Source organism: Oncorhynchus kisutch, linkage group LG17, assembly GCF_002021735.2.
Source record: "Oncorhynchus kisutch isolate 150728-3 linkage group LG17, Okis_V2, whole genome shotgun sequence".
Classification (NCBI taxonomy): Eukaryota; Metazoa; Chordata; class Actinopteri; order Salmoniformes; family Salmonidae; genus Oncorhynchus; species Oncorhynchus kisutch.
In genome coordinates this window covers 43813985-43838764 of record NC_034190.2, presented here as the reverse complement: position 1 = coordinate 43838764, position 24780 = coordinate 43813985, and the positions used below count along the sequence as shown (strand labels likewise).

General features: G+C 46.7%; 1 protein-coding gene across 2 annotated transcripts in view; it reads right to left on the bottom strand.

Annotated features, from left to right (window-relative positions):
* Nucleotides 1-19241: 19241 nt before the first annotated feature.
* The window catches only part of LOC109907721 (poly(rC)-binding protein 4-like), a 79533-nt gene continuing 73994 nt past the window's right edge, over nucleotides 19242-24780 (bottom strand). The window contains exons 13-14 of one of the 2 annotated variants that reach the window (XM_020505872.2): nucleotides 20825-20994; nucleotides 19242-20579 (exon numbers count right to left, since the gene is read on the bottom strand). In XM_020505872.2, the coding sequence (XP_020361461.1) occupies nucleotides 20222-20579; nucleotides 20825-20994 (528 nt within the window). In that variant the 3' untranslated portion in view covers nucleotides 19242-20221. The remainder of the gene's footprint in view (nucleotides 20580-20824; nucleotides 20995-24780) is intronic. The other variant, XM_020505873.2, reaches the window with a different exon arrangement.

Below are 24780 nucleotides of genomic sequence, written 5' to 3'. Positions count from 1 at the left end.
ATAAAGAGTTTCACAATCCTTATATTAAGCAAACCAGACTGCACCATTTTAATTTATTTTATACAGATAGCCAGGGGCACACTTCAACAATCAGAATCATCATAATTGACAAAGTAAGCAATTGTTTAGTGAGTCCACCAGATCAGAGGCAGTAGGGATGACCAGGGATGTTCTCTGTTTAGTGAGTCCTCCAGATCAGAGGCAGTAAAGATGACCAGGGATGTTCTCTGTTCAGTGAGTCCTCCAGATCAGAGGCAGTAGGGATGACCAGGGATGTTCTCTGTTCAGTAAGTCCTCCAGATCAGAGGCAGTAGGGATGACCAGGGATGTTCTCTGTTCAGTGAGTCCTCCAGATCAGAGGCAGTAGGGATGACCAGGGATGTTCTCTGTTCAGTGAGTCCTCCAGATCAGAGGCAGTAGGGATGACCAGGGATGTTCTCTGTTCAGTGAGTCCTCCAGATCAGAGGCAGTAGGGATGTTCTATTGATAAGAATTAAAGTGTAACAAGTACTTTCGGGTGTCAGGGACAATTTATGGAGTAAAAAGTACTTTATTTTCTTTAGGAATGTGGCAGTAAAGGTTGTAAAAAAATATCAATCGTAAAGTACAGATACCCCAAAAAACGACTTAGGTACAGTGAGGGAAAACATTATTTGATCCCCTGCTGATTTTGTACGTTTGCCCACTGACAAATGATCACGTCTATAATTTTAGTGGTAGGTTTATTTGAACAGTGAGAGACAGAATAACAACAACAAAAATCCAGAAAAACGCATGTCAAATGTTATAAATTGATTTGCATTTTAATAAGGGAAATAAGTATTTGACCCCTCTCAATCAGAACGATTTCTGGCTCCCAGGTGTCTTCTATACAGGTAACAAACTGAGATTAGGTGCACACTCTATGATATGATATGGTACTGACATGTTGAATGCACCGAGCTGTCTGTTTTAACTGCTGGCACACAGCTCGGACACCCATGCATAACCCACAAGACATTCCACAAGAGGTCTCTTCACAGTCCCAAAGTCCAGAACAGACTATGGGAGGCTCACAGTACTAAATAGAGCCATGACTACATGGAACTCTATTCCACATCAAGTAACTGATGCAAGCAGTAATATTAGATTTTAAAAAACAGCTTAAAAATACACCTTATGGAACAGCGGGGACTGTGAAGCAACATAGGCACAGACACATGCACACACACACACACACACACACTATAAAACATGCGCACTATACACACACGTACACACGGACTTTGGACTGTAGATATGTGGTGGAGTAAGGTCCTGAGGGCACACAGTGTGTTGTGAAATCTGTGAATGTATTGTTATGTTTTTAAAATTGTATGAACTACCTTAATTTTGCTAGACCCCGGGAAGAGTAGCTGCAGCCTTGGCCAGAGGTCAGGATGTGGGTAAGTCAGAGCTCAGGCACGATAGATGAGTTTCCCACTAGTAATTGGAGGGACGTTCAAGTGGATTTTTCCCAGTGGTACTTGGTTAGGATCGTAGCATTACCTGCCACATATCTGGAAGACAGCAAGGGCAGGTGTGTAATGCTGCATTCGTAACTAAGTGGGAAAGTGGACATTTACCACATACGACTGTGAATAATCGTTTTGAACGGCGCTCCAACTGGTATTTACTAGTGGAAACTCGCCTATTATCCAGAGCTCCCACTCTCCTAAGGAAATTACCTTGATAAATGCATTTTCTGCACTTAAATGCAGCAAAACATGACTTATAAAAAGCTCTCCATTAATATGGTTTTTGAACACTATCATTTGTTTACAAACATGATAGCTGTAATCCTAATTTTAGTTGATGGTTTATGTAGCTTTTTGGCCATTAGCCAATCAGCGTTTCTCAACAAGTTCAAAGCACATGAATCATAGGAGGTTGGTGGGAACTTAATTGGGGAGGATGGGCTTGTAGTAATGGCTAGGAGCGGGAAATATGGAATGCTATCACTACTGGTAAATTCCCACTTCTCTCCTGGTTACAAAAGGAGCATAAGTCAAATGATTACATATTTTAAACATATTTTAAACATAAACATTCCATGCATAGAATTGTTTTTTAAAATTCTCTTTATATACATTTTAGATTAGTTTTTCAATATATAAATGCTGAGCATACACATTTTATTACTGGCAAAATAATTAATGAACCAAAATGATACCACCCCTTCTTCAAGAACAGAGTAGTGCCTGCGCAGTGTAAAGGTGCTCTAGCAAGTATGTGCATTGTTTCGGGAGCACACTTTGACCCCTAGTGCATGATACTTGCTTGTTCCTGCTCCACCAAACTCAGCCAAAGACAGTGGTGCAAGTTAATGGTTAATGTTAGACAATAAAAACAAATGTATTTGAAACAGTAATAAATATTCAGAGTTGAGCTGTGCAGGCTACATGTACAGTATGTCATAACTTACTGCAAACAAACCAAATGTCCGCATGGGGTTAACCGGCCTGTACCACGGCTACCACTTATTAGAACAGAGGAGTGGAGGAGCACTATGTGGTTCTCCACAATCTCCTCCAATACATTTTATTTATTTTTTATTTATTAGCATGTAGTAAATGCTTTTGTATTAGTTAAGGTACACATTTCACAATACATTCTTGACATAAAATGTGACAATACATAGGCTACTAAATATCCCATCAGAATATAGGAGATTAACTGTAGATCAGATGATATTTCACAAAGTTATAATTCTCTTTTTCCCTTCATTTTTCTCTTCCCCCTTTTCTTCTCACATTTCTCCAGCTCCTTCTCCTCCTTGAAGTCTTCTCCGCCTGGCTGCATTTTCCAACTCAGTTTGTCAGCTTGAGACATCTCCTTCTCCTCAAAGTCTTCTCCGCCTGGCTGCCTTTTCCAACTCTGTTTGGCAGCTTGAGACATCTCCTCTTCCTCCTTGAAGTCTTCTCCGTCTGGCTGCCTTTTCAACTCGGTTTGGCAGCTTGAGACATCTCCTTCTCCTCCTTGAAGTCTTCTCCGCCTGGCTGCCTTTTCCAACCTCAGTTTGGCAGCTTGAGACATCTCCTCCTCCTCCTCCTTGAAGTCTTCTCCGCCTGGCTGCCTTTTCCAACTCGGTTTGTCAGCTTGAGACATCTCCTCCTTGAAGTCTTCTCCGCCTGGCTGCCTTTTCCAACTCGGTTTGGCAGCTTGAGACAGCTCCTTCTCCATCCTTTTATACCTGTACCTTTAAGGTGGCCTCCAGCACAGCCCGATCAGTCATGGTCACGAGGAGTCTGGCATCAGCTTCACTCTGACTGCTTATCTTTTCATACATGGAGGGCACCATGGCTACGTCATTTCCTATCTCTCAACTTCACATTCCCATTTGTGTGTAGAAGACACCAGACATTTGTGGGTCACATTGTATTGAGGTTGTCCTTGCTCCCAGTTTTTGAATGAGTCGGCACTCTGGTCTGACCACTTGAAGGAGTCTCTGTGCAGGCTGATCCACATATGATACCCCCACTTTGTAGTTGTCTGGATCCTCTGGTTTTCATTCTGGTTCAGGGCACTGGCTAGATCTGTGTGGTGCTGTCGACGGTACTTCTGATAATCTTCCCAGATAAATGCTAAGTCCACAGCAACATCTAAGGAATTTATCTCAGAAATGAGAGAAATAGGCAGATTTCATAACCCCAATAGTTACTGTAAATACAAGGACTAGTGTCAAGGGATATGTGGGTTAGTGTTTAAGTGGTTGGGGAAGTAAAGACATGTATTGATAAAAACAAAAATATGGAGCTGCTGCTCCAGTTTCAACTGTTCTGCCTTATTATTATTCGACCATGCTGGTCATTTATGAACATTTGAACATCTTGGCCATGTTCTGTTATAATCTCCACCCGGCACAGCCAGAAGAGGACTGGCCACCCCACATAGCCTGGTTCCTCTCTAGGTTTCTTCCTAGGTTTTGGCCTTTCTAGGGAGTTTTTCCGAGCCACCGTGCTTCTACACCTGCATTGCTTGCTGTTTGGGGTTTTAGGCTGGGTTTCTGTACAGCACTTTGAGATATCAGCTGATGTACGAAGGGCTATATAAATAAATTTGATTTGATTTGATTTGATTTGTTATGGCCGAGATTAAATCCGTATCGTGGAAGATTTGAATGCTGAGAATGCATTCACGGTAACCTCTGCATATGTCGGTTCAATCGGATAATACCATAAAATGTTAATCGCACTATTATGCAGTTTTTAAATCTGTACCATATCTGTACCATACCATTTCCAGTCGTCCAGTGCGTTTGTGCACAATAGTGTTGGGTTGTCATCACCCAAGTTCCCGTCTAGACATTCCCCTGAATGTAACCAATACCACCTGACAGAATCCTCCTTCTGCAGCCCTATCCAGACTGATCCTCTATAACCACTGCCTACAGAGTCCTCCATGCTGTCTATGGTGGCCAGGTCAGTGTACCTCCCTCTGCAGTAATTCTGGGCTTCACAACTACGCACACACAAATGTACAGACAGACTGACAGACGGGCGGATGAACAGACAGACAGACAACAAAAATAGTGCCACTGACCTGAGAAATGTCCTCCCCTCCATAGCTGTAATGGAGTTAGTTGTAAAACAAGGAATAATAGTAATGATGGTCAAACGCCGTTGTCCATTACGTAACACATTATATAATTCCTCCCTTTTCAACATTGAACGTTCAAATTTCGGTGATTACATTCTAAGATAGTGACAATGGCATGATATTTATTTTTACAGTATTTGTCATTATGATTATTTTCAAAGTTTGATTCATACCTCTTACCTCATACTCTTACCTACAAAGGGAATGGCTGAGGTTCCAGATCCAAAGCTTTTCCATCTGCTGAGGATATTGTGTATATCCCTCTTCTTCTCCATCTCTCTTCAGATATAGTAACATCTCTACTCAATGTCACAGCACTAGCACATCTCATTTAACCAGTTAAACGCTTCATCATTTATTTTTAACAGGTATGCAAATGCTGGGTTGGAACAGGAGGCTGAAAAAATTTGGCATTGGCCCTCAGATCCTCAAAAGGTTCTACAGCTGCACCATTGAGAGCATCTTGAATGGTACGGCCACCCAGAGGGTGGTACGGATTTCCCTTGGGCTGAGCTCCCTGCCATCCAGGACTTCTATATCAGGCTGTGTCAGAGGAAGGCCCAAAAAATTGCTAGACTTAGACTGTTCACTCTGCTACCGTCCGGAAAATGGTAATAGATCGCCTCTCGCACCAACAGACTCTGTGACAGCTTCTACCCCCAAGCCATAAGACTGCTAAATAGTTACTGAAATGTTTACCTGGACTATCTGCATTGACCTTATCTTACACTGACTCTATGCACACTCACAAGACTCTACTCACTCACTCAGTCACTGTCACGCCTTGGTCTTGGTATTTTGTGTTTTCTTTGGTTGTTTGTTCGGGCCAGGGTGTGACATGGGGTTATTGTTCGTCTTGTTGGGTTTTTTGTAGGCATTGGGATTGTGGTTGATTAGGGGTGTGTCTAGTGTAGGCTTGGCTGCCTGAGGCGGTTCTCGATCAGAGTCAGGTGATTCTCGTTGTCTCGGATTGGGAACCGTATTTAGGTAGCCTGAGTTTCACTTTGTATTTCGTGGGTGATTGTTCCTGTCTCTGTGTAGTTCACCAGATAGGCTGTAATTAGGTTTCACGTTCCGTTTGTTGTTTTGTATTTTGTATAGTTATTTCATGTGTCACTTTTCCATTAAAGTCATGAGTAACCACCACGCTGCATTTCGGTCCGACTCTCTTTCGACAAACGAAGAACGCCGTTACAGAATCACCCACCACACACGGACCGAGTGGCGTGGTTACAGGCAGCGACAGCAGGAGCGAAAGGAGGTACTTACGAGACGCTGTTATGAGGACGTTATGGACAGCAGAAGCATGGAGTATACGACGTGGGATGAAATAGACAGGTGGGCGGCTGACCCAGAGAGAGTGCCTGAGCCCGCCTGGGATTCGCTAGAGCAGTGCGAAGAGGGCTATAGGCGAATGGAGTTGGAGAAACAGACACGGCGGCGCAGAGCGAAACCTGAGAGTCACCCCAAAAAATGTATTGGGGGGGGGCTCAGAGGGAGAGTGGCTGAGTCAGGAGATAGACCTGAGCCAACTCTCCTTGTTTATCGTGAGGAGCCAAGGAGGAGACCAGAACCAGAGCCGGTGTTAGAGGTGAGCGAAGCAGAGACTGTGAAGGAGTTAATGGGGAAAGTGGAGTGGAGAGTAATGAGGGAGTTGCTAGCTTGGTGCTATAGATACCATATTCGTCCGACGGATCGTGTCGGGGATTTGATGGCACCTGAGTTAGCGCGCCATACTCGTCCTGAGGTGCGTGTTAGTCGGCTGGTGAAGTTGGTGCCAGCCTCACGCACCAGGCCTCCTGTGCACATCCCTAGCCTTGCAAGTCCAATGCCAACACTACTCTCAAGATCTCCAGTACGCCTTCACGGTCTAGCCCATCCTGTGCCACCTCCACACTCCAGTCCTCCGGTGGCAGCTCCCCGCACCAGGCTTCCTGTGCGTGTCCTCGCTCCAGTATCACCAGTGCCAGCACCACGCATCAGGCCTACAGTGCGCCTCGCCTCTCCAGCGCTGTCGGAGCCTTTCTCCTCTCCTGCGCTACCGGAGTCTCCTGTCTGTTCAGCGCTATCAGAGCCTTCCTTCCCTCCTGCGCTGCTGGAGTCTCCCGCCTGTTCAGCGCAGCCAGCGTTTTCCTCTTCTCCTGCGCTGTTGGAGTCTCCCGCCTGTTCAGCGCTTCCAGAGCCTTCCTCCTCTACAGCGCTGCCGGAGCCTCCTGCCTGCATGAAGCAGCCAGAGCTGTCAGTCTGCAAAGAGCTGCCAGTCTGCAAGGAGCTGTCAGTCTGCAAGGAGCTGTCAGCCTGCATGGAGCAGTCAGAGCTGTCAGTCTGCAAGGAGCTGCCAGTCTGCAGGGAGCTGTCAGTCTGCAAGGAGCTGCCAGTCTGCAGGGTGCTGTCAGCCTGCATGGAGCAGTCAGAGCTGTCAGTCTGCATGAAGCAGCCAGAGATGCCAGTCTGCAAAGAGCTGCCAGTCTGCAAGGAGCTGTCAGTCTGCAAGGAGCTGTCAGTCTGCAAGGAGCTGCCGGTCTGCAGGGTGCTGTCAGCCTGCATGGAGCAGTCAGAGCTGTCAGTCTGCATGAAGCAGCCAGAGATGTCAGTCTGCAAAGAGCTGCCAGTCTGCAGGGAGCTGTCAGTCTGCAGGGAGCTGTCAGTCTGCAAGGAGCTGTCAGTCTGCAGGGAGCTGTCAGTCTGCAAGGAGCTGTCAGTCTGCAAGGAGCTGCCAGTCTGCAGGGTGCTGTCAGCCTGCATGGAGCAGTCAGAGCTGTCAGTCTGCATGAAGCAGCCAGAGATGTCAGTCTGCAAAGAGCCGCCAGTCTGCAAGGAGCTGTCAGTCTGCAAGGAGCTGTCAGCCTGCATGGAGCAGTCAGAGCTGTCAGTCTGCAAAGAGCTGCCAGTCTGCAAGGAGCTGCCAGTCTGCAGAGTGCTGTCAGCCTGCATGGAGCAGTCAGAGCTGTCAGTCTGCATGAAGCAGCCAGAGCTGCCAGTCTGCAAAGAGCTGCCAGTCTGCAAGGAGCTGTCCGTCTGCAAGGAGCTGTCAGTCTGCATGAAGCAGCCAGAGCTGTCAGTCTGCAAGGATCTGTCAGTCTGCAGGGAGCTGTCAGTCTGCAAGGAGCTGTCAGTCTGCAAGGAGCTGCCAGTCTGCAGGGTGCTGTCAGCCTGCATGGAGCAGTCAGAGCTGTCAGTCTGCATGAAGCAGCCAGAGCTGTCAGTCTGCAAAGAGCCGCCAGTCTGCAAGGAGCTGTCAGTCTGCAAGGAGCTGTCAGCCTGCATGGAGCAGTCAGAGCTGTCAGTCTGCAAGGAGCTGCCAGTCTGCAGGGAGCTGTCAGTCTGCAAGGAGCTGCCAGTCTGCAGAGTGCTGTCAGCCTGCATGGAGCAGTCAGAGCTGTCAGTCTGCATGAAGCAGCCAGAGCTGCCAGTCTGCAAAGAGCTGCCAGTCTGCAAGGAGCTGTCAGTCTGCAAGGAGCTGTCAGTCTGCATGAAGCAGCCAGAGCTGTCAGTCTGCAAAGAGCTGTCAGTCTGCAAGGAGCTGTCAGTCTGCAAGGAGCTGCCGGTCTGCAGGGTGCTGTCAGCCTGCATGGAGCAGTCAGAGCTGTCAGTCTGCATGAAGCAGCCAGAGATGTCAGTCTGCAAAGAGCTGCCAGTCTGCAGGGAGCTGTCAGTCTGCAAGGAGCTGTCAGTCTGCAGGGAGCTGTCAGTCTGCAAGGAGCTTTCAGTCTGCAAGGAGCTGCCAGTCTGCAGGGTGCTGTCAGCCTGCATGGAGCAGTCAGAGCTGTCAGTCTGCATGAAGCAGCCAGAGCTGCCAGTCTGCAAAGAGCTGCCAGTCTGCAAGGAGCTGTCAGCCTGCATGGAGCAGTCAGAGCTGTCAGTCTGCATGGAGCAGTCAGAGCTGTCAGTCTGCATAGAGCAGCTAGATCCGCCAGTCAGCCATGATCTTCTAGATCTGCCAGTCAACCAGATTCTTCCAGATCAGCCTGTCAACCAGAATCTTCCAGATCTGCTAGTCAACCTGAATCTTCCAGATCCGCCAGCCAGCCAGGATCTACCGGAGCCTACTACCTACCTGAGCTTCATCTCAGTACTGGGCTTCCTCTCAGTACTGGGCTTCCTCTCAGTACTGGGCTTCCTCTCAGTACTGGGCTTCCCCTCAGTTCAGGGCTGCCCCTCAGTTCCGGGCTGCCCCTCAGTTCCGGGCTGCCCCTCAGTTCCGGGCTGCCCCTCAGTCCCGAGCTGCCCCTCAGTCCCGAGCTGCCCCTCAGTCCCGAGCTGCCCCTCAGTCCCGAGCTGCCTCTGTCCCGAGCTGCCCCTCAGTCCCGAGATGCCCCTCAGTCCCGAGATGCCCCTCAGTCCCGAGATGCCCCTCAGTCACGAGATGCCCCTCAGTCACGAGCTGCTCCTCAGTTCTGTGGGGTTCTGGTGAGGACTATTAGGCCATGGTCGGCGGCGAGGGTGGATTATCCCAGGACGCGAAGGGGAGGAACTATGACATTTATGAAGTGGGGTCCACGTCCCGAGCCGGAGCCGCCACCATGGACAGACGCCCACCAAGACACTCCCTATGGTTTTGAGGTGCGTCCAGGAGTCCGCACCTTGGGGGGGGGGGGGGTTCTGTCACGCCTTGGTCTTGGTATTTTGTGTTTTCTTTGGTTGTTTGTTCGGGCCAGGGTGTGACATGGGGTTATTGTTTGTCTTGTTGGGGTTTTTGTAGGCATTGGGATTGTGGTTGATTAGGGGTGTGTCTAGTGTAGGCTTGGCTGCCTGAGGCGGTTCTCGATCAGAGTCAGGTGATTCTCGTTGTCTCGGATTGGGAACCGTATTTAGGTAGCCTGAGTTTCACTTTGTATTTCGTGGGTGATTGTTCCTGTCTCTGTGTAGTTCACCAGATAGGCTGTAATTAGGTTTCACGTTCCGTTTGTTGTTTTGTATTTTGTATAGTTATTTCATGTGTCACTTTTCCATTAAAGTCATGAGTAACCACCACGCTGCATTTCGGTCCGACTCTCTTTCGACAAACGAAGAACGCCGTTACAGTCACACTCTACACTGACACTCTCACACAAACTCATACACTACATACGTACACACGGACACACACGGACACACACACATCCTATGCGGCTGGTACTCTGTTCTTTATTTTACTTATATTATTATAATCTATTCTGATGCCTAGGCACTTTAACCCTGCCTTTATGTACATATCTACCTCAAATACCTTGTACCCCTGCACGTTGATATGGTACTGGTACCCTGTGTATATAGACAAGTCGTTACTCATTGTGTATTTATGTTACGGTTTTCTTCTGGTGAAAGAGAGGAGGACCAAAACGCAGCGTGGTTATTTATAAACATCTTTAATAAAGATGATAACGTGAACAATATACTTATACAAAACAAGAAAACCGAAAACAGTCCTAACTGGTGCAAAACACAGAGACAGGAACAATCACCCACGAAATACCCAAAGAAAATGGCTGCCTAAATATGGTTCCCAATCAGAGACAACGATAAACACCTGCCTCTGATTGAGAACCACTCTCGGCAACCATAGACTTTCTGAGACTACTTAACTCAGCACAATCCCATAAACTACAAATCCCCTAGACAAAACAAACCACATATATCACCCATGTCACACCCTGGACTAACCACAATAATAAAGAAAACACAAAATATACCCCCCCCCCAAAGGTGCGGACTCCCGGCCGCACACCTAAACCCATAGGGGAGGGTCTGGGTGGGCGTCTGTCCACGGTGGCGGCTCTGGCGCTGGACCCACTGGACTGAGGGGCAGCTCCGGACTGAGGGACAGCTCCGGACTGAGGGGTAGCTCGGGACTGAGGGGTAGCTCAAAACTGAGAGGAAGCTCAGGACTGAGAGGAAGCTCAGGACTGAGAGGAAGCTCAGGTAGGTTGACGGCTCTGGCAGATCCTGGCTAAATGGCAGTTCTGGCAGATCCTGGCTGACTGGCGGATCCTGGCTGAATGGCGGATCCTGGCCGACTGGCGGACCCTGGCCGACTGGCGGATCCTGGCCGACTGGCAGATCTTGGCTGACTGGCAAATTCTGGCTGACTGGTGGATCCTGGCTGACTGGCGGATCCTGGCTGACTGGCGGCTCTGGCGGATCCATGCTGACTGGCGGCTCTGGCGGATCCATGCTGACAGACGGGAGACTCTGGTGGCTCATGACAGACGGGAGACTCTGGCGGCTCATGACAGACGGGAGACTCCGGCGGCTCAGGACAGGCGGGAGACTCCGGCGGTTCAGGATAGGCGGGAGACTCCGGCGGCGCTGGACAGGCGGGAGACTCCGGCAGCGCTGGACAGGCGGGAGACTCCGGCGCCGCTGGAGAGGAGGAAGGCTCTGGTGCTGGGAGCTGCCACCGGAGGGCTGGTGCGTGGAGGTGGTACTGGAAAGACTGGACCGTGCAGGCGCACTGGAGCTCTTGAGCACCGAGCCTGCCCAACCTTACCTGGTTGAATGCTCCCGGTCGCCCTGCCAGTGCGTGCGAGGTGGAATAGCCCGTACTGGGCTATGCAGGCAAACCGGGGACACCGTGCGCAAGGCTGGTGCCATGTAAGCCGGCCCAAGGAGACGCACTAGAGACCAGATGCGTAGAGCCGGCTTCATGACACTTGGCTCGATGCCCACTCTAGCCCGGCCGATACAGGAGCTGGTATGTACCGCACCGGGCTATGCACCCCCACTGGAGACACCTTGCGCTCCACAGCATAACACTGTGCCTGCCCGGTCTCTCTCGCTTTGTTTGCTTAAAGCCAGACATCAGTGGAAATGTTGTTAACTACTCAACTCCATCCATTTGCTATGCTTTGTGTTTGAATAAATAGTAGAGAATCTGTCAGGTCTTTGATGCTGTGGTCATGATGATTCCAGTAACTGCATTGTGTTGCCTACACCACAGTTATTGTCACCCACACTGTGTATGTGTGCATTGTGCCGCCATACACTCTAAAAATGAGGTGTTCAACAAGGGTTCTTCTAAGATCCTCAAAGCTCTTAGAAGATGAATATTAAATCAACAAAGAGTTAAGAATATGCAGGCTGTATCACATCCGGCCGTGATTGGGAGTTCCATAGGATGGTGCACAACTGGCTCAGCGTCGTCCGTGTTTGACCGGGGTAAGCTGTCATTGTAAATAAGAATTTGTTCCTTACTGACTTGCCTGGTTAAATGAAGGTTAAATAAAACAATTAAAATGAATATGTTGAAGGCTAGCTGTATTGGGTGCAGATGACTGAACTGCTCACTTTTGTGTCTGCAGGTATACAGAGGAAGAGGCATACAAAGGTATACAAATTGGTATTGGTATGTTATGCAGATCACATGTACCATCCTCCTTTTTTATAGTTATTTTCCACCATAATTTGCAAATAAATTCATTAAAAATCCTGCAATGTGATTTTCTGGATTTTTTTCATCTTTTAAGTGGGAGAACTTGCACAATTGGTGGCTGACTAAACACTTTTTTGCCCCACTGTATAGGTGTTCCCCCTAAGTTTCAATTTGAATAACCCCTAAAGTATTCTCCAGGAACCTTTTCTTTTTGCAGTGTAAGCAAGTAAGAAAGTGTCCGTACATGAAAGTGTGTGTGCATGTGTGTGTGTGTTATGAAAGGGTTCACTTCGGACCCCTGGGTCCATGGCAGACCCTAGAAGATGCTTTAGCCTACACAATTCCCTCGTCCTGTGCTTCAGGCAGCAAATCATACAAACTCTGGGAATGGATTAGGAAAAATAACCTGAATAATAAAGGTAGCATAGCTACTGTGGTCTGACATCACAGCTAATATATTCTCATTTGCTCTCATTCCAAAGTCTTTCCATGTAACGTACATAGAAAACAGGAGGCCTGTACAGGGTGTTGTACGTATTAAGGGGGAGAGAGAGAGAGTGAGATGGATAGATTGTGTGATAAAGGTCAACGGCTGTTCAATTCACTCCATCAGTTAGCTGTCAAAATGCATTAGACTAGGTAGCAGACCTAGGCAGCCGTGCATTCAATGGTGCTATGTATACTTGTTCCTGCAGGTGGCCCAAGTGCTCCTGTGCATTCTCATTCATATATACAGTATGGGCATTTGTACAGAGCACAATATTTGTTAATGATGTAGTGTTGGGACATGAACATAATCAAAGATAGTAGTTTCTGGTTTGTAGATAATGCAAGATAATTATGTTTTGCCGTCAGTGTATGCATGAATCAATTTGTTCTATTATTGTGTGCAGTGAGAGATCTTAGTAAGAATATGAGAGAGGAAGATAAATAGGGTGTGTGAGTGAGAAGGAGCAAGAAAGAGAGAGAGGGGGAGTAGAAAGATGGAGCGCGAGAGGGATGCGGGAGGTAGAGACAGACCATTGAGGGCATGGATATTTTGTGACCTTTGGCTCAATGCTCTGGAGCAGAATTAGGCTGTAGAGAGGAGGAGAGAGAGAGACAGAGAAAGTGAGGGAGGGAGGGAGGGAGATCCAATTCTACAGTAGGCACATCAGCCAACACTAACAATAGCTCTTCCATATCAGCAGCGTAAAGAAACTGGATAATTTGAATACTTTCACGGCCCTCAGCTGAATTTACATAAAGGGACGTCACAGCCTGGTGAAAGGGTAATATTGTTGCATGTCTTCTGAGACCACGTGTAAGTGAATAACTATGGCAACAGTAATGACACATCACTGTCAAGGCCTCCTGTCAATCCCACTGAGAAGTATTCTAAGAGTGGAATGAAACAAGGCTGGTTTTCTCTCCAGAGGATGATTTTGCTGTGGTGAATGTTGATGCTGTTGCTGAATTTCCTTTCACAGTATTTTGCCTTCCAGCTGTCACTGCATGTGCCCTTATCTTCCTTGCTCTCTCCACCTGTACCCTCGTCTCTGTGCATCAGTTGATCTGGATGTGTATGCGTGCGTGCGTGTGTGTGTGTGTGTGTGTGTGTGTGTGTGTGTGCATACAGAGCAGCAAGGGGAACTGCCCCCCCCTACTTTCTAACCCTACACCCCAACCCGAGCACTCCATTCTGCCAACTTGGGTCTCTTGGCCCTCCCACCCGGTCAAAATCAAATCAAAGTTTATTTGTCACGTGCGCCGAATACAACAGGTGAAATGTGAAATGCTTACTTACAGGCTCTAACCAATAGTGCAAAAAAAACAGGTGTGTTTGTGTGTAGGTAAGTAAAGAAATAAAACAACAGTAAAAATAGATTTGAAAATAAGAGTAGCAAGACAATATACAGGCACCGGTTAGTCGGTTAGTTAGCTAATTGAGGTAGTATGTACATGTAGGTATGGTTAAAGTGACTATGCATATATGATGAACAGAGAGTAGCAGTAGCGTATAAGGAGGGGTTGGCGGGTGGGACACAATGCAGATAGCCGGTTAGCCAATGAGCGGGAGCACTGGTTGGTAGGTCCAATTGAGGTAGTATGCACATTGATGTATGGTTAAAGTGACTATGCATATAAGATAAACAGAGAGTAACAGCAGCGTAAAAGAGGGGTTGGGGGGAGGGGGCACACAATGCAAATAGTCCAGGTAACCATTGGTTACCTGTTCAGAAGTCTTATGGCTTGGATTTAAAAACTGTTGTCCTAGACTTGGCACTCCGGTACCGCTTGCCATGCGGTAGTAGAGAGAACAGTCTATGACTGGGGTGGCTGGGGTCTTTGACAATTTTTAGGGCCTTCCTCTGACACCGCCTGGTCCTGGAGGTCCTGGATGGCAGGCAGCTTTGCCCCAGTGATGTATTGGGCTGTATGGACTACCCTCTGAAGTGCCTTGCGGTCAGAGGCTGAGCAATTGCCGTACCAGGCAGTGATGCAACCAGTTCTTTGGAGTGTTCAGCTGTAGAACACTCCAAAGAATTTCAGCTCTAGAACATTTTGAGGATCTCAGGACCCATGCCAAATATTTTTAGTTTCCTGAGGGGGAATAGGCTTTGTCGTGCCCTCTTCACAATTGTCTTGGTGTGTTTGGACCATTCTAGTTTGTTGTTGATGTGGACACCAAGGAATTTGAAGCTCTCAACCTGCTCCACTACAGCCCCGTCGATGAGAATGGGGACGTGCTCGGTGCTCCTTTTCCTGTAGTCCACAATCATAGTCTTGGTTATGTTGAGGGATAGGTTGTTATTCTGGCACCATCCGGCCAGGTCTCTGACCTCCTCCCTATGGGCTGTCTCGTCGTTGTCGTGATCAGGCCTACCACTGTTGTGTCATCAGCAAACTTGATGATGGTGTTGGAGTCGTGCCTGGCCATGCAGTCGTGGGTGAACAGGGAGTACAGGAGGGGACTAGGCACGTACCCCTGGGGAACTCCCGTGTTGAGGATCAGTGTGGCAGATATTTTGCTACCTACCCTCACCACCTGGGGGCGACCCGTCAGGAAGTCAAGGATCCAGTTGCAGAGGTAGGTGTTTAGTCCCAGGTTCCTTAGCTTAGTGATGAGCTTTGAGGATATTATGGTGTTGAACGCTGAGCTGTAGTCAATGAATAGCATTCTCACATAGGTGTTCCTTTTGTCCAGGTAGGAAAGGACAGTGTGGAGTGCAATACAGATTGCATCATCTGTGGATCTGTTTGGGCGGTATGCAAATTGGAGTGGGTCTAGGGTTTCTGGGATAATGATGTTGATGTGAGCCATTACCAGCCTTTCAAAGAACTTCATGGCTATGGACGTGAGTGCTACGGGTCTGTAGTCATTTAGGCAGGTTGCCTTTGTGTTCTTGGGCACAGGGACTATGGTGGTCTGCTTGAAGCATGTTGGTATTACAGACTCAATCAGGGACATGTTGAAAATGTCCGTGAGGACACCTGCCAGTTGGTCAGCACATGCCCGGAGCACATGTCCTGGTAATCTGTCTGGCCCTGCAACCTTGTGTATGTTGACCTGTTTAAACATCTTACTCACGTCGGCTACGGAGCGCGTGATCACACAGTCGTCCGGAACAGCTGATGCTCTCATGCATGCCTCAGTGTTGCTTGCCTCGAAGCGAGCATAGAAGTGATTTAGCTCGTCTGGTAGGCTCATGTCACTGGGCAGCTCGCGGCTCTGCTTATCTTTGTAGCCTGTAATAGTTTGCAAGCCCTGCCACATCCGACGAGCGTCGGAGCCGGTGTAGTATGATTCAATCTTAGCCCTGTTTTGACGCTTTGGCGGTTTGATGGTTCGTCGCAGGGCATAGCGGGATTTCTTGTAAGCTTAAAGCGGCAGCTCTACCCTTTAGCTCAGTATGAATGTTACCTGTAATCCATGGCTTCTGATGGGGGTATGTACGGTGGGGCAAAAAAGTATTTAGTCAGCCACCAATTGTGCAAGTTCTCTCACTTAAAAAGATGAGAGAGGCCTGTAATTTTCATCATAGGTACACTTCAACTATGACAGACAAAATTAGGAAAAAATATCCAGAAAATCACAATGTAGGATTTTTTATGAATTTATTTACAAATTATGGTGGAAAATTTGTATTTGGTCAAGAACAAAAGTTTATCTCAATACTTTGTTATATACCCTTGACAGAGGTCAAACGTTTTCTGTAAGTCTTCACAAGGTTTTCACACACTGTTGCTGGTATTTTGGCCCATTCCTCCATGCAGATCTCCTCTAGAGCAGTGATGTTTTGGGGCTGTTGCTGGGCAACACGGACTTTCAACTCCATCCAAAGAATTTCTATGGGGTTGAGATCTGGAGACTGGCTAGGCCACTCCAGGACCTTGAAATGCTTCTTACGAAGCCACTCTTTCGTTGCCCGGGCAGTGTGTTTGGGATCATTGTCATGCTGAAAGACCCAGCCACGTTTCATCTTCAATGCCCTTGCTGATGGAAGGAGGTTTTCACTCAAAATCTCACGATACATGGCCCCATTCATTCTTTCCTTTACACGGATCAGTCGTCCTGGTCCCTTTGCAGAAAAACAGCCCCAAAGCATGATGTTTCCACCCCCATGCTTCACAGTAGGTATGGTGTTCTTTGGATGCAACTCAGCATTCTTTGTCCTCCAATCACGATAAGTTGAGTTTTTACCAAAAAGTTATATTTTGGTTTCATCTGACCATATGACATTCTCCCAATCTTCTTCTGGATCATCCAAATGCTCTCTAGCAAACTTCAGACGGGCCTGGACATGTACTGGCTTAAGCAGGGGGACACGTCTGACACTGCAGGATTTGAGTCCCTGGCAGCGTAGTGTGTTACTGATGGCAGGCTTTGTTACTTTGGTCCCAGGTCATTCACTAGGTCCCCCGTGTGGTTCTGGGATTTTTGCTCACCGTTCTTGTGATCATTTTGACCCCACGGGGTGAGATCTTGCGTGGAGCCCCAGATCGAGGGAGATTATCAGTGGTCTTGTATGCCTTCCATTTCCTAATAATTGCTCCCACAGTTGATTTCTTCAAACCAAGCTGCTTACCTATTGCAGATTCAGTCTTCCCAGCCTGGTGCAGGTCTACAATTTTGTTTCTGGTGTCGTTTGACAGCTCTTTGGTCTTGGCCGTAGTGGAGTTTGGAGTGTGACTGTTTGAGGTTGCGAACAGGTGTCTTTTATACTGATAACAAGTTCAAACAGGTGCCATTAATACAGGTAACGAGTGGAGGACAGAGGAGCCTCTTAAAGGAGAAGTTACAGGTCTGTGAGAGCCAGAAATCTTGCTTGTTTGTAGGTGACCAAATACTTATTTTCCACCGTAATTTGCAAATAAATTCATAAAAAAATCCTACATTGTGATTTTCTGGATATTTTTTCCTAATTTTGTCTGTCGTAGTTGAAGTGTACCTATGATGAAAATTACAGGCCTCTCTCATCTTTTTAAGTGGGATAACTTGCACAATTGGTGGCTGACTAAATACTTTTTTGCCCCACTCTACGTACAGTCACTGTGGGGACGACGTCCTCAATGCACTTATTGATAAAGCCAGTGACTGATGTGGTGTATTCCTCAATGTCATCGGAAGAATCCCAGAAACATGTTCCAGTCTGTGATAGCAAAACAGTCCTGTAGTTTAGCATCTGCTTCATCTGACCATTTTGTCACAGACCGAGTCACTGGTGCTTCCTGCTTAAATTTTTGCTTGTAAGCAGGAATCAGGAGGACAGAGTTATGGTCGGATTTCCCAAATGGGGGGCGAGAGAGAGCTTTGTGCGCATCTCTGTGTGTGGCGTACAGGTGATCTAGATTTTTTTCCCCCTCTGGTTGCACATTTAACACGTTGATAGAGATTTGGTAGTGATTTAAGTTTCCCTGCATTATAGTATCCTGCCACTAGGAGCGCCGCCTCTGGGTGAGTGGTTTCCTGTTTGCTTATTTCCTTATACAGCTAACTGAGTGTGGTCTTAGTGCCAGCATCTAATTGTGGTGGTAAATAGACAGCCACAAAAAGTATAGCTGAGAACTCTCTAGGCAAGTAGTGTGGCCTGCAATTTATCACAATATACTCTAATTCAGGCAAGGAAAATCTTCCTTAGATTTCGTGCACCAACTGTTGTTTACAAATATGCATAGACCTCCCCCCCTCGTCTTACCGGAGTGTGCTGTTCTATCCTGCCGGTGGAGCGTGTATCCCGCTAGCTGAATATCCATGTCGACATTCAGCCGCGAATCCGTGAAACATAGGATATTACAGTTTTTGATGTCCCGTTGGTAGGATATTCATGATCGTACTTTGTCTAGTTTATTGTCCAATGATTGCACGTTGGCGAGTAATATTGACGGTAACGGCAGCTTTCCTACTCGCCTTCTGCGGATCCAGAAGAGGCATCCGGCTCTACTTCCTCTGCGTCACTTCCTTATGCGAATAATTGGGATGTCTGCCCTGCGGGGTGTTTGGAGAATATCGTGTGAGTCCTGCTTGTTGTTGAAAAAATCTTTGTCTAATCCGAGGTGAGTGATCGCTGTCCTGATATCCAGAAGCTCTTTTCTTCCGTAAGATATGGTTGCAGAAACATTATGTACAAAATAATTTACAAATATTGCAAAAAAAAACACATAATAGCACAATTGGTCAGGAGACCGTAAAACGGCAGCCATCTCCTCCGGCGCCATTTCAATACAGGGCAGCCCAGTCAAAGCTCTTCTCTGCCCTAGCACTCAAATGGTGGAATGAGCACAACTTTCTTGAGCTGACACTAGCCCTTGTCTTTTCTTACTAGCACTGAATTTGCTGATAGCTACTTCATTGAGGAAACATTTTACTTACTATGACTGTGATATGTGGTTGTCTGACCAAGCTGGCTTACTATATGCACAAACTGTATGGATGGATAAGAGCTTCTGCTAAATGACTAAAACGGAAATATGTGTGCGTGCAAGCATGCGTGTGAGTTCACCGTCCAAGTGTGTGTGCAGTGTGTGTTTACATAGTAACCCTGTCTGTGTGTGCCGGGTATTTGTGAATGCAGGCGGAGCCCTCTGCTCCAGTGGGGTTGAGGAGCCTGTCTGTCTCACTGCAGTTATTGTTCGAGGACAAGAGCACAATGATGCGAAGAGCATCCCTCCAAAAACCTGGCATTTGGAATGACGTGCCACCCACTGGCTCGTGACAGTTAGGGGGGAAATAAAAATAACCTGGCTGGAGGAGAATTGGTGTTATGTCATTTTTATATGGTGTGTAAAGTGGCTTGACAAGCACCTTCTTCACTGTGGTTTCCAAAATATTGATTATCTGTAAAAGAAAAAAGAAAAGCAGGACCACTACTTGGGTGTTTCATGTATTTTGCAGTATGTTTGGAGCACACTGACTGTTTTTGTTTGCACATTGACTGTTTGAGCATTTCTTCTGGTTACCACAGGCAACAAAGAAGTTGCAGACTCCACCTTTAATGGACAAAGGTAGAATTTAAAGGGAGACGCATACCTACAGCTACCTCAAGAAACAAATACTTTTAATAAACAAAACAATACAAAGAAACAAGATAAAAACTAGTTGCACATTTAAAAAAAACCAACAAAACAACATAACACTGAACAGTACAGTACTAGCTATAGCACGAAGGCATAAAAAAACACAATATTTTTCTTCCCAAACATTTACAGATTTTCTTAAAAACTTCAAGAAGCAATCACAGACATTGTATAAAAGCATCATACAGTTGAGCAGCCATCCGTATCAGATTATACTGAAGGATAAATACTTTTGGGCCTATTCCTAACTCGAGAGATACACACTTACCATTACATCAGTGTATGATTTACATGAAATTCCAAGTTAGTGCATTTCCCAAGTTAGGACTGTGCTCTATACGAGTGATAAATAACAGTAGAATGAGGTGGGGGTGAAAGCGGTCCATAAATTCATGGGGAACTCAAAAATCATCTATATATGTAATGTATAGTATACCTTATGATAGCTTTCATCCAAATCTCTGTTGGTCTCTTCCTTGTGGTGAATTATAAAGTACAGCCAAGATAATCTCTGGCAGCAGATATGGCTACATCAGGGTATGATTGGAAGAACATAGGGCAAGTCTCACATGGCACCCTATTCACCATAGAGTGCACTATGTAGGAAATAGGGTGTCATTTGAGATGTAGCCATAAGAGACAGTTGTCCTTAATTTCAGCCTTCAGAAGAAGGCTAGCGACGTGTAGTATGTAGCATCAGTAGGGTGCAAACTTCTGCCTGTCGGGTTTCTTGATGCAGTTGGCCGAGGAGATTTTGGTAGTGTAGGCTGCCAGGGAGGCGTGGGAAGGGGCGGCGGTGACAGCGACCTGGGGGGCGGGGCTGGAGAGAGTCAGGAAGGGGACAGACTTGACCCCTAACAGACTGGAGAAGGGTAGGGCGCCGTAGGGGTGGCCCATGACGGGGGTGGGGGAGAGGGTACCCATGGCTGCCAGAGTGGAGGCGGTGTGGGGGGAGGAGGCCGGGGAAGCGGGATGTGTGAAGACCATATTAAGGTCAGCCATGTTGGGGGTGGCCATGGAGGCTGCCTGGGCCGTGGATTTAGCTGTCTCTAAACTATGGAGAGAGAAGAGTGGCTTACAATACCATATATTAGAATACAGTACAATGCAATACAATACAGGTGTATGAATTATCTAAGGGGTTATTACCAGAACAAGAGCACAATGACCTCATCACTGCCTATCCCCAAGTTCTTTAACCTTTAACCTGGCCTGTTATGGAAACAGAATTCCCTCTACCTGCCAAATCCCCTCTCCTGCTGATTGGTTAGCCTGGATCGCATTGGCCAATGGCCTTACCAGGATGTGATGAGGTACTGAGCCAGGTTGATGCTGACTGTTGTGCCAGTGATGGTGACGTGTCGGTCATTGGTTCCGTCCAGCTGGCTGCCGATCTTTATCTGAGCCCCCGACACCTGCCTGATCTCATTGATCTTAGTGCCTTGTCGGCCGATGATCGAGCCTATCAGCTGCAAGACATAGAACAATAGATGGATGGATGGATGGATGGATGGATGGATGGATGGATGGATGGATGGATGGACGGACAACTATATCCAGTGGATATCTATTTAAGCAGAGATTTGCCTAAGAGTTATTTATTACATTGACAGTTGTTTCAAGAGTCTCAATATAGCAATACATCAAACAAAGCTATTGTAGGCTATATGAAAGTGGTGTTGATGATGCTAACTATTAATAATGATTAAAAATGCTAACAATAATTGCAAAAGCTTGTGTTGAGAATGTGCTTACATGCTATTGTTGGTCTTCTATGGTCTGTGTATGAAATGCACTCCTCTCTAAACATTGTGATCACATTGTTTGTATGTTATGTCATCTATCACGCATGTGAAATACACAGTTTTTCCAACCTCTTTCTTAATTGCAGTGCGCCGTGCCCCGGTAAAAGAGACAGGGTAGCGAGAGTCGGCAAATTTGCCTCTTATTAAGAGTAGCTAAAAGGTTATTGATTTCCATCACCGTGGCAACTTTCCAAACAAATCACTTCCCAAACACGACCCAGAAGAGAAGCATCACTTGGCTAATGGAAAACAGAATAGGAAAACAATTCAAAACATGATCTACAGTATAATCCGGACGGTTTGTGTAGTGTATTTTTGCTGACATTAGTTCACAAGATACTGACATGTGTTTATATTGGGTCTTAGAAGATGTTATCCTCTTTCTATCAGTTTCTGTTTCTAGAGAACAATGGCCAAGGCCGGAGGATCATGCTAGGCCTAAAGATCAGAATCTATTCCAAGGGTCTAAGGGTGAGTGCAGGGTGTCAGGCCACAGAGGCAGGGTTATGCTGTCAGTTATGCTGTCATACAACACTCCTTCCGTGGCCTCCAACTGCTCTTAAACGCTAGTAAAACCAAATGCATGCTTTTCAACCGTTCGCTGCCTGCACCCGCACACCGGACTAGCATCACCACCCTGGAAGGTTCCGACCTAGAATATGTGGACATCTATAAGTACCTAGGTGTCTGGCTAGACTGCAAACTCTCCTTCCAGACTCATATCAAACATCCCCAATCCAAAATCAAATCTAGAGTCGGCTTTCTATTTCACAACAAAGCCTCCTTTTACCCTAGTAAAACTGACTATCCTACCGATCCTCGACTTCGGCGATGTCATCTACAAAATAGCTTTCAATACTCTACTCAGCAAACTGGATGCAGTTTATCACAGTGCCATCCGTTTTGTTACTAAAGCACCTTATACCACCCACCACTGCGACCTGTATGCTCTAGTCGGCTGGCCCTCGCTACATGTTCGTCGCCAGACTCACTGGCTCCAGGTCATCTACAAGTCTATGCTAGGTAAAGCTCCGCCTTATGTCAGTTCACTGGTCACGAGGGCAACACCCACCTGAAGCACGCGCTCCAGCAGGTGTATCTCACTGATCATCCCTAAAGCCAAAACCTCATTTGGCCGCCTTTCCTTCCAGTTCTCTGCTGCCTGCGACTGGAACGAATTGCAAAAATCTCTGAAGTTGGAGACTTTTATCTCCCTCACCAACTTTAAACATCTGCTATCTGAGCAGCTAAACGATCGCTGCAGCTGTACATAGTCCATCGGTATATAGCCCACCCAATTTAACTACCTCATCCCTATACTGTTTTTATTTTATTTACTTTTCTGCTCTTTTGCACACCAGTATCTTTACCTGCACATGTTCATCTGATAATTTATCACTCCAGTGTTAATCTGCTAAATTGTAATTATTCACTCCTATGGGCTATTTATTGCCTACCTCCTCATGCCTTTTGCACACAATGTATATAGATTATTTTTTTTCTACTATGTTACTGACTTGTTTATTGTTTAATCCATGTGTAACTCTGTGTTGTTGCCTTTTCACACTGCTATGCTTTATCTTGGCCAGGTCGCAGTTGCAAATGAGAACTTGTTCTCAACTAGCCTACCTGGTTAAATAAAGGTGAAATAAAAATTAAAAAAAAAAAATGCTGTCAGATATACGGTGAGAGGCCTTGACTGTGATGGAGTATCCCCAGTATGTGTGTGTTGGCAGTTTAATGATGGATGACTGATAGTGGCCCCTGCGACACACACACACACACACACACACACACACACACACACACACACACACACACACACACACACACACACACACACACACACACACACACACACACACACACACACACACACACACACACACACACACACACACACACACACACACACACACACACACACACACACACACACACACACACACACACACACACACACACACACAGACACAGTTCTCCTGCTTCTGTCCTTCTCTCTGTATTTCACATTCCTTTCCTGAGAAGTCACAGTCCTGTTTCGCAGCATCTGATTGGTCACACAGCATCCTGGTTGGTCTCTGGCTATTCTTGGCACAGCAGATTATTCTGGGAGCAGCTAGCTAGGCACTGGCACAGCCCAGCCAGGCTAAAGAGCAGCCCTGGGAGACAATGAGCACCACTAACACAGACCTGGGATCAGGGATTTGACCAGTACTCTCCCCTGCTGGGAGGGAGAATCAGTACCTCAGAACAATCCATGAATTCTCAGCAAACTGAACCAATTCATCCTGATGCTTATATTAAATTGATTGTTAAAAACAAAGTTCTGTTTAGACCATTGTAATCCAAAAACAATGTGGAGTAGAAGGCTCATTTTGAATGTCTGAAGGGACCATTTCTGAGGTATGTGTAGGAGCTCTAGGGGTTTCCTGATTTAGTGTAGAGAAAGGGAAATACCATGCAGCAAATAGAACATTGTATACACTGGTGATTACCAGTCCTAAGCAGGGCATACACAGTACAGTAACACTGCATGCCTCACCTCAACTGTTTCACCTCAGCTGCTACTGTGTAACTGGCCTATATTATCTTAGAATTCCTGCTGAAGTAGTCATTTGGAAAATGACACAGGAAGAAGGATGTGGTGGGAGAGTCACCATTTTTATCCAGGCTAAATCTTCCCTAGGCAGAAGTACAGTATATTGCTGACCATGTCTAAGCTCTTCCTCAATGCCTCTCTCTCTGTACCCTAAGGCTGCATCTCAATAGTATATGTGACCTATTTACCTCATCTCCTTTTCTTCAGCTGCAGTCCCATGGAAGGGTAGGACAGGGGAAAGCAAATGCCTCGTATGTCCACAGATTGCTTTTACCTCTGCTATGTATTCAGATCAGTGCAGATCAAGATAAGCGGATGAGGAGAGGAAGCTGTTTCAGACTATTGAGATGGACCCAGCCTAAAACTCCCACTGCACCTCTAAGAATGGATCTTCAATCCTACAGTTTTTTTGCTCTGATTCTGAGAGAGAGAGAGAGAGAGAGCTTAGACTCAGCTGTCCCAGTCATGTACCCCACTCTACAGCACCAGCCATTCCACTGATGGATTGGAAGGTTTGGTATTTAAGGGTTTGCTGGGGTGAAAAACGTTGTCCAACAGTTATGTCTGGTTGGCATGTCATCTTGAATAGGAGAGCTTATTGCATTCTGTCATGGTGTGATTCATTTCAAGACTGTAGAGTACATGAAGTCTCTGATCCATTCAAATAGTCAGACAGCCAGTGCTAGATCATCACAGAGGACAATCCGAGTAGTCTTCCTTTCCGAATGTATTCCAGCATCTCTGTCTTTTGCTCTGATTGGAGAGGCATCACATGCGGCGTCTGAGTGAGAGGGAGAGAATTGCTGGCTGTTTTTTCATTGGCTGTTTTGACAGCAGAGAGAGAGTGT